This window comes from Coffea arabica, chromosome 1e (assembly GCF_036785885.1).
Source record: "Coffea arabica cultivar ET-39 chromosome 1e, Coffea Arabica ET-39 HiFi, whole genome shotgun sequence".
NCBI lineage: Eukaryota > Viridiplantae > Streptophyta > Magnoliopsida > Gentianales > Rubiaceae > Coffea > Coffea arabica.
Genome location: NC_092311.1, coordinates 54,057,546 through 54,068,271, shown reverse-complemented (window position 1 = coordinate 54,068,271; position 10,726 = coordinate 54,057,546). Strand labels below are relative to the sequence as shown.

The following is a 10,726-nucleotide window of genomic DNA, read 5'->3' as shown; positions in this document are numbered from 1 at the left end:
TTGGTGGTAGTATAAGATGCAATTTTATGGATTATATTTTGATTTTTGGTTGAATTGGTGAAGTTTTATAATTATTGGGAATTTTTCTGTTTTCATATGAATATGATTATGTGGTCATGTATGATGATTGGAAATGGTATTTAAGGAAGCTAGAAGGTGGAAAAAGTGGTTAATTGCAAGCAATTTCTGTTTTGGAAAGAAAATTGGAAAGTTAGGGTTTCATTGTTTTTCATTCTGTCCGGCACTGTATCACATAGTTAGAGGCCGAATTGGCTTTGGGTTAAAACATGAAAGTTGTAGGGAATAATATTTTAGAGATTCCTGTAAAATTTCAGGTCAATCGAAGTAGCGTAACTTGAGAAAAGACGGAATTACCCTTGCTACCCTGGTTTTACCCGAATTTGATAGTTGCGTCTGTAATTGGTTAATTTGGTTGGGAATGCTTCAGAATTGGTTGTTGAGGTCTTCTGATGACATGTATCCTTGTATTTTAGCTTTTGGATGGCCTTGGAATCACTGAATTTGGCTTTAGGTAGCCTGACTTATGATGTTTGAACTAGAATGTGGTTTGTGAACCTGTTTTTGCGGTTCTGGTGTAGTATCTTGCATTTTTGACCTGGTTACACTCGAAACTGGACAGAGTTGTCTTCTTCAACATTGTAGCCCTATCTCTTAGCTTCAAAACGGTGTATCTTGCACCTTCATCCGATAATCGTAGTGCCTTTGGTGCCAAATCGTAAAATGATATCAAAAACTATTTTTTTTGGGTTAGCGCCTAACCCCATTTCCGAATTTTTCTGGTTTCCTCTAATGCTTATGTATGCTTATGGAACCCTATTTTGGGAGTATTTGGCATTGGTTTATGACTCGTTATCGAGTCTCATTGTACTTGTTTGCATGTTTTAGGGCGTGACGGTGGTTCACGACGCTCCTTTGACGGAGGTGCATGAAATATCATTTTCAAGTTTGGTGAGTGTACTACTCACTTGTGTGTTACTCTATGGCTTTGATATTTGAACTGGATGTGTTGAATGTTTATTGCACCTTCGATATTGATTTAAGTGAGGGTGTACTTGATCACTCTCACTTTTATGCCTTATATCATTGTTTATCATGTTATTGGAATGTTACATGGAATGTTACATGAAATGAAAGTACTTGACTTGGTGTCGTTTGGACAAGTATCCAAAGACCATGATTGTTACCATTGAGCTCAACCCCATTGGTAGTTGATTGAATCGAGCCGGCGAGAGCTTGGTCGTGCCAATTAATGAACCTTGGGGACTGTTATATGGAATCTTGTAGTATGAGAGACTCTCGATTCCGGTATACTCGAGTACTACCACATTGCAAGTGTTTGGAATTCGGGTCCGGTAGGGATATGTTGGGTGGAAGGAATGGAAGTAAAGTGGAATCTACGGTTGGTTACTTTGAAACATTGACGGAGAGTCAATGAGGTTCGATCAAGAATGCAAACGAGGAAAAGGGCTCTTGAGAGCCGCCCGTATCCTTTTATCACCACTTTTGATGTGTGCCTTTGCTTACTTTTGATGAATTGGAATGAAAAGTTTTATGCTTATGTGAACTTTGTTGCTTGAGTGGTATTATCTCACTGGGCATAAACTCACCCTATTCCTTTTGTTTTCCTTACAGGAAAATAAATACTTTTGGATTGCAATTGATAGTTGGTTGCCGAATTGAGTTAGATGGACATATCTTTTGTATAACTCCTAGATTGAAACCCTAAATGTACTTTTAGGTCCGTTTCTCTTTTGATTTGGCAAACCGTACATGTATCCACTTTTGAATAACTTTGGTATGCCACTTTGGATTGTATATGCTTAATTTCAACATATAAATGTTTGATTGAGACTTGGTTGGGTTTGACGTGTCGGTTACTACTCAGGACCGGCTCCGATTTCATTTTTTTTTATTTTGGGATTTTGACTTGTTTACTCGCGTTTGTAAGTTCCGGAACGTATTAGATCGCTCTAAACTGAACCGTTAGTCCTGGCGAGAGTTGGGCAAGCAGTCTGCTAAACCCTTTGGTTCGCCTTAGGGGAAGGTGAGGCTGTCACATGCATGATCTAGTTGTGTAATTAATAAGTTGCAGTTTTTTTTTTTTTCGGTTCCCTAAAGCTAGATATATCTACTCTTAGCTAAGGCAAGGGTTTCCGTTATTAACCAAAAAGAAATAGAGAGGAAGGTAAAACTACAAATACTAGTGTATCATTATTAAAATTAAAAAGCAATCATTCTAGAAACCTTCCTTTCAGGTTTCTAACTATATAATTTTAAAATTTACACTTACCTCTCATACTTCTTCTGCTATTTTAATAACAACATAGATCCAACTCTCTACAGTTATCCTTAAAAATCATAAAATACGTCATTATTAGGGGAGAAAATGAACACTCATCTCTTTCATCCTTGTTGTAACTATTACAAATGGCAAATCTCACCACTCTAACCGACTCATCAAGCCCCTCGGGATTAGATCACCTGGTCTTGGGGTAGCCATTCAGATCCCAAGGTTCAGGGTTCGAACCTCTCTTAACGTCTGGGTACTCTTGGGAGATAGGGTACTTCAAGTACAAAGTGATTAGTCCGAAAAAGTTGGGATACACCTTATATAGACAAAAAAAAAAAAAACCGACTCATCAAGCCACTAAAACCGAATTCTCATATTCTCAAATTTGTTGACAGCCCAATATCATCCATCATTACCCTAAAACTTTTTCTGCACAAATTTGGCATGATAGCATAACCACCAATTCCTTTTCGATTTTTAGGCATCACTTTTGTTTTCATTACGATCCTTTTTTTATCTGCACTCACAACTTGTAACTGGGTAATTTCAATTCGATAATTCTCCCATTTCTTTTTTAAAAAGAGAGGGCCCGATAATATGATACCAGGATTGGAATGGATTGCATGATTTTTTTATTTTTTTTTAATGATATGAGATTATGCACAAGTGATGAATGTTACAGTCATTTTACTGCATAGATGAATACAGTACTGAGTTTGTTTGGACAACAAGAATTTGGAATAAAAATTTCAAATTTTGTTTTGCTTGCATCATACACACAATTTTCAATTACCTTTTTATTTCACATACATTATATCACAAAAAGTGCTACAGTACCTAGATCAAATAAATCATCCAAATAAATTTTATCCAAACAAACTCAGTGTAATTACCGAAACGCGAAGGGAAGAGGCTTTTGAAATTATCCCAAATTGAAAAATAAGAGGGGCAAAGCCAAGGCCGACTGCACTGCACCGTAACATTTCTAGGTACTAGAATCCGCCACGCTTCCACCCAGCACAACCTTCAACAACCAATCATCACAGCGACCAACCCGCCCCCCACGGCCTCTTTCCACCAATTCATTAGTATTTCCATATACCGGACTACTAATTTACTACTACTTTTCTTGGTGCGATTCCTAAAAGAAACCTTTGCTAATTCACTGCTAGCGGTGCTGGATAATTCAGTCCATAAGTGAAGACATCCAAATTCACTGGAGCATTTTCCTGTCCTGCTGATCATTCTCCAGCTTTGACACTGTTGCCGAACCAAACAATAAAAAGTCATAAACCCAGAAGACATAGCATAAGATAGAGAGAGAGAGAGACTGTTTTGGGTAATAGTCCCAACATCCAGGTGATTGTACAAGATTGTGGTCATGAACTTTTATATCTTTTCTATTTATTTTTTTTGCAAATCAGTAGTAAGTTGACTTTCATTCAACTTTATTTATCGATGATGATTGATGGTTAGTGGAACCAACTTCGTTAATCTCAATTATAATTCTTTTACTTTTTCGAAATTTGTCCTCTGTAGTAAGTAAAAAATTATCTGTACCTTGAAGAATTTTGCTTGCTGTAGAAAAAGCTGAAATCTTGACGTACTTCGGTCAAGAACCTTGGATATAGTTGAAATGAGTAGGATTCTGGACGAACCCCATAATTGAGGATGGTGCATCTTCCGCGTGATTCGAGTATCGCTCTACCTTTGTCTGACTTTACTCGATTGAATGGAATATATATGAGAGTTGTCATTCTGAAATTGCATAATTGCCCATTCTCTGGATATAGATTGTTGCAAAGTCAATCTAATGTGTAGTTTGTATTCATTTGTGTTGTTAGAAATATATAATAATATTGCCAGAGTTGTCGTTGACATTGTTCGCAGAGTTGGCATGGTAACAAGGACCCTATTGGGGATACTATGGAGACTCGACAGCATCTGATATTTGTCAAAAACTTCCAGGGGTACCGTTGAGTTACAAATGTATTTTCTATCTGAGGGGACTGCCATTAACGACATGGGCCACTGGTTTAGCAGATTGGAACTTGAATCGGAACTTCTAGAGGGTTTTAGTTCCAGCTATGAGGTTGTTGGTAGTCCAGCATATAAAAGGCCATTGAGTTCTTTGGACCATGAAATTGCTCAGCTCACTAAGCTTAGGTCAGGGCCCCATGAGAATTTAAGCCGAGTACTGCCTGGGAAACGGGAATCTTCTGTTTCAACTCTGAAGATGTTAGCTGGTCGAGAGGCAAATTTTTCAGGTAGAGGGAGATTTTCAACAGCTGATCGCTGTCATGTTCTCAGTAAATACTTGCCAGTCAATGGTCCTTGGGTTGTGGACCAGATGAACACCAGGGCTTATGTGTCGCAATTTTCAGCTGATGGCTCCCTTTTTGTTGCTGCATTTCAGGTAGTCTTTTCCTGTACAATACTGGTTCAACTTACAGTGGAGAATATCCGATTGTTAACCTTTGGTTATATTGGAAGGAAGAGCTATAGCAATATCTATATTCTTATCGGGAGCACATGTAAAATAGTAAAGAAAAAGAAACAAGAGAGATAGAACCTTTTGATGTTTAAGAAACCTTTTGATTCTTATGGCATTTAAGAAACTTTGTCCTGGCTGAGTCGAGTACTTGTTAATTGCCTAGTTCAAGTGGACCTTCTTTTGATCTCCCAAGTTACAAAAAACTTTCTTCTGTATTGTTGTTTATGTTAACTTGCATATCTTAATAGAGCTTTCTAGTACTGTTATTTGTGCATAAATATTTTCCTAAGAAAGTATTTTTCTTTTACAAAACAGGGAAGTCACATTCGAATATACAATGTGGAAAGAGGGTGGAAAGTTCAAAAGAACATTCTTGCCAGAAGCTTGAGATGGACAGTTACTGATACATCTCTTTCACCAGATCAAAGGAATCTTGTAAGTTTTACGCTGCTAATAACTGCGACTGCATGTTCATATTTGTCTGCGCCATAATATTGTTACATTGTGATCCTACCATTTAGATAAACTTCTCGTTGCACATGACCATCACCTCAGACACATCCTGGTTGTATCGATGAAGTATATCTCTAAATCGAGACTGAAAAGCCCTTTTATTTTCTTGACTTCTGTGGTTCTGTTTAAATGTCCTTGGTTGGGTGCTAGAAATTGTCATATTGGCATGAAATATTTGTCTAATTTTCAAAGTTCTATTTACCTATTGGATATCAACTCTAATTGCAGGCTTATGCTACCATGTCACCTATAGTTCACATTGTTAATGTTGGCTCTACTACAACAGAATCTCTGGCAAATGTGACGGTATGAAGTTCGAATGCATTTTAGCTTGAAGCTGATGTAGCTTACATATGTGATGGCTTTCTGAGATTAGAAAAATTACTGAATTCAGTCATGCACCTAGGCACATATTTCTTGCACTTTTTTGCTTCTAAGTTTGAACAAGCTGTTGCTATGGCAAACTTTCTTGCCTTTATGATGTTTCTCCTGGTCGAAGGTCACCTTGTATACTCGATAATTGAGGAAATGAATTCTTGATTCTAATCATAAAATTGCTCCAGTGGCTGATTCTCATAAGTTCCATTTCTAGTCAAGAGCTCTAATTTTGTGCTTCTTGTCAAAATTCAGATTTTTATATGATGTCCTTCGGCTGTAGCATCCTGTGTTGTAGGATGCATTAGTGCATGTTTTTTCCTTGGTTTCCTGGGGAAGGGTGTGCCTCTTAATGGTTTGTTGTTATAAATATTCTTCGGGCCTGTATGAATGCGTAAAAGGTTTCTGGGAAGGCGATTTTTTTTGGGGGTGGGGGTGGGGGTTCCTGGTTTTCTCCAACACGTGTTCTAAGTGCAATTCTTTTATTCTTTGTTCATGTCTTCCTTCAAAGCAATTGCTTAATTGGGGTTCATATGATCCAGGAGATCCATGATGGTTTGGATTTTTCTGATGAAGATAATGGGGGATACTCTTTTGGAATATTTTCTGTGAAATTTTCAACAGATGGACGAGAAGTCGTAGCTGGAAGCAGTGATAATGCAATATATGTATATGATCTTGAAGCGAACAAACTAACTCTTCGAATATCGGCGCACACGGTAGTGATTTTGCTGCAATAAAACTTTGCATGTGTTGTCCTATGGGTTGCATTGCAGTATGTTAAATAATGTTTATCAATGTGCACCCTGCACTTTATTCTGTCTGTTTATACTTGCAAAGACATTTAGTTTGACCACACTTAATACTATCTATTCCATCTCGCTGCAGTCTGACGTTAATACAGTATGTTTTGTTGATGAAAGTGGCCATCTTATTTTCTCTGGAAGTGATGACAACCTCTGCAAGGTATCTTCCAGCTAAATTGTCTAATAAGATAATCCAAAATGTGAGTTTTCCAGTCTTAGTTGCTGTCATATAATTCTTTAATTTTATCTGTATGCGTAGAGCTTATTAAGCATAGGATTTCAACTTAAAACATGAAATATCAGATGAGCAATCGGTTAATCTCTTAGAGCGGAGTAATCCTCCTCTGTAGTTGACTTTGGACTCTGATTGCCACAGGGCCTTCTTTGTGTGTGGGAATGCACAAAGGTTTAGATGAATACTGATCCTTTTCGTAAGAATTTTCATACATGGTGTAGATATTATAACAAAGTTCTTCCTATATCTCAACAAAATAGGGCTTCCCAGTCTGCAAAATAATTCTGATGAAGCAATATTAAGAATCAGATCTCCGAATTGACTATATACTTAGAGGGACATCTTGCGAAGTCAAATTGAGAAATGAAATTTTCAATTGTTTGTTGTTTTAAGGAATTGTTACCACCCTCTTTTTTATATAGGTTTGGGACAGACGATGCTTCAGGGCGAAAGGAAAGCCAGCAGGTGTCCTGATTGGACACCTAGAAGGCATCACGTTTCTTGACAGTCGTGGAGATGGTCGGTATTTCATTTCAAATGGTAAAGACCAGACAATTAAACTTTGGGATATACGGAAAATGTCCCCTAATAGCCCTCGGTATGCTCACTTTCATGCTTTGCTAAGCTTACATCAGGGACTCGTATATGAACCTTGCAACTTCTTTTCTTCTTTGTTCATGTGCTGTGACGGAGTACGGACTAGGATTTTCCTAAGCAGCTTTATTATGTTCAAAGGGGATGGATATAGTGCTACTTTTCTAACTCGAATACACATAGGGGAATTCAAGATATCTTAACGTCTTATTGTCATTGTGCTTATTCTAATTGCATTGCTTCCAAGCTTAACTATCAAACACAACTGCTTATTTCATAACCATGAAATTTGAAGCCTCTATGATATTCAATTTTTCTTTATTATTTTGTTGTTGAACACCTATTACATGCTAGGCAGTTGAAATAAACTTTTTCTCCTTTGTTTCAGTTTCTAGAAAGCTGCATAGAAATTGATTCCAGTACAAGCTGTTAAAAGATTTAGAGTAGTTGTAGTTGCAGTTTCCGAAAGCAAGAGTTGATTTCCAAAGTGCGTTGATGGCTGGTCCTGGGTATTAAAAACTTTGCCACTTAAATAAGCTAAAACTAAGTTTTTAGCTCGGAAAAATAGTTTGAATGAGTCGGAGTCCTTATCTCTTGTTAGCATTATCCCTTTTTTGAATATGCGGAACTTTTGAACTTGCAAGATATTAGGTTGTTAACCACTATTTTCCTGCAGAAATTTTGCTATGAATATGTCGATCTCCATTTTGTTGATCTCAGGTTACTTTTGTCTTTTGGCATAACCTTTGGCTGCTTTAGAATATCAATTAAATGACATGCTTACGACGCTTGTATTGTGTATCATCTGTTGAATTTGCATGTTTTAGTTGCATGCTTTGATAGCATTAATCTGTAATTTTAATGCCTGAAACTGATTGAAGTGGGAAATATTATTTGGAAGTAGCATAAATATCGAAATTGATATCAATAATTCTAGCATCTTTTTATGTGTCATTCAGCTGTACCAAACTTTTTTTTTTTTCTTGATGTCTAAAACATGTCTCTGCCTGATTTTGTTCTGAGTTTTGCATGAGGTCAGAGATCAAAGTTTTGGTATTCCTTTCAGGGATCATGGCTTTAGGAATTCTCAGTGGGACTACAGATGGATGGACTACCCCCCACAGGCTAGAGAGCTGAAGCATCCAGGTGATCAATCAGTGGCTACATACAGAGGTCATTCAGTCCTACGTACTCTCATTCGCTGCTACTTCTCCCCAGATCATAGGTAAAGTTAACACAAGCAACTTACAGTCTTGCAAGCATTCTTGGTTTAATTTGGTTAGAATAGGTAAAAGTTAGTTCATCTGGGTATCAAATTAACATGCTATGCACAATCCTCTGTTTCAGCACCGGGCAGAAATATATTTACACTGGATCCTACGATTCCTGCGTATATGTATACGATTTGGTAAGTATAGGCTTTGATGGGCGATTATTTTTTGCTGGGCTTGACTGCTTCATGTTTTGGATGATGATCATTTGACTTCATTGACTCTGAAATTAGTTTTCTGGGTAGTGAAATTCTCTGCATCGATCTCATTTCATTTGTTTCTATGCCACTAATGGCATGGATACCAACTCTTGTTGAACTTTCAGCTGGTCAACTATACTTTACTAGTGTTAATAGACTGAAGAAAGGAAAACCAAAAGAAGTGTCCATAGTCAAAAGGTCCATAACATGACCGATGTAACATCCACTGAAGTCAATTTTGTGACGTATGATTTTTTTTTTTTTTTTTTGAATGGTGAGATGTTGTATAGATTCTTCCATCATGTATCTCGCTGTTACAGACCTTCAGCTCCTTGCAAATATTCTTATCTCTTATTGAGGGTGATGTGCTATTTAGGTTACCGGAGCTCAAGTTGCAAAACTGCAGTACCATAAATCAGCTATAAGGGATTGTAGCTGGCATCCTAATTACCCCATGCTTGTCAGCTCTTCTTGGGATGGGGACGTTGCGAAATGGGAATTCCCTGGGAATGGAGAGGGGCCGGTGTCTAACAGGCCGCAGCTGGGAAGAGGACATGTCCACTGAAGGCTCTCCCGACTTGCCGAGTGGGGAACGGATTTCAGCAAGTAACAATCAATGTTGTAAGTGGTTTTCTTGAATGCAAGTAAATACCAGGTCAGTGTTTGAACCTAAATATTTTGAAAAAGTTTGTCTAGGGGTTTCATAAGATTCCACAGATGAGATGTCTTGTAGGTATCCCGCGTGGCTGCCCGTAATTATAGTTGATTTTGTTCAATAGTCTTTTCGTTTTCTCCGTGGAACATCCCTCCTGGAGTTCCTCGACCTATTGGCATTTTAGCGGGCTGTTCAACCTCCGGGAGTTTCAACTGGTATGGAATGGAATGGAAATGTCATCCTATTTAAATAAAGTTTAATTTGTATAAAATACAAAATTCTAGTTTCAAACACGCCGAAACGAGAATTAGAGGTTTCGCTCAATGGCATCTTGCACGTCCGGTCTTCTTGCATGCAAGATTGTTTGGATTGCATTTTTTCGGATTTTTTGTAGAAAATTATTGTAGCGATTTGATATATGTGAGGTAAAAAGGTGATTGAAAAATCTGTTCACGGAAAACGTAACAATTTTTCTTCCAAAAATGACAATCCAAACAGAACACAAGGTTAACGATAAGTCTCTGTGTACATCGGTTAGAATTGAACTTTATTCAAATAAATTTGGTGGGGAAGTTTAGCTTTTTTTTTAAAAAAAAAAATATTTGGGTTTAATCCGAATCAGTAAATCACTTGGTTTACCGAGCTAAAAAGAAGAAAATAAAAGAGATCGAGAGATATACACAGAAATTATCGAAAAGAAGTGCATTAAAGAAGTTCTAAGCATTTTGTTGATTTCAAGAACTGTGAAACTACTATTTTGTAATGGAGTAGTAAGTACTATAAAGAAAGACTGCAGTGAATTTCCATCCACAATCTGCAATAGCTCTCTCTCCAACTCTTAAAAGACGTAGTAGGATCGTTGTGTGTATGCAATTATGCGTCTCTCTAAAAAGCTTTCAACATAGATGGATCGATCACCTAAAATTATGTGATTGTGTACAAAAATGTTTCATTTCGCATCCCCCAACAACCCCACCTCCAGTGCACGTGCAGGGGAGTAGAGACACCTCCTCATTAATTGATACATAATAATTGTCATTAATTTGTACCGCCTAGCATCCCTTTGCACCTTTTAAATGTTTTTTAGCATATTGTCTTTGATTTGTATCATCTTATGTTTCGGACGTTCAAGTGTCAAAAATTGAGACTTCATAGTGTAAAGTGTCTAAAATGAAAATTTAGAACATAAAAGTGATGCAAGTTTGAAAGTGCAAAATGGAATTAGTCCATTTCCTTTTTATGTTCAAATATGTATTGGCAATTTCTTATGCC

At 37.3% G+C, this 10,726-nt stretch overlaps 1 protein-coding gene across 2 annotated transcripts; it reads left to right on the top strand.

Moving 5' to 3' along the window:
• The first annotated feature begins 3,256 nt into the window (after nt 1–3,256).
• Nucleotides 3,257–9,778, top strand: LOC113717092 (LEC14B protein). Of its 2 annotated transcripts, XM_027241753.2 has the most exons (11): nt 3,257–3,670; nt 3,896–4,007; nt 4,202–4,727; nt 5,121–5,240; nt 5,547–5,624; nt 6,236–6,412; nt 6,582–6,659; nt 7,157–7,332; nt 8,395–8,553; nt 8,676–8,736; nt 9,176–9,778. In XM_027241753.2, the coding sequence occupies exons 3-11, from the start codon at nt 4,299–4,301 to the stop codon at nt 9,362–9,364; spliced, it is 1,467 nt and encodes a 488-aa protein (XP_027097554.1). In that variant the 5' UTR covers nt 3,257–3,670; nt 3,896–4,007; nt 4,202–4,298; the 3' UTR covers nt 9,365–9,778. The 2 variants fall into 2 exon arrangements, with proteins under 2 accessions (XP_027097554.1, XP_027097547.1); XM_027241746.2 differs by lacking the exon at nt 3,896–4,007.
• The last annotated feature ends 948 nt before the right edge of the window (nt 9,779–10,726 follow it).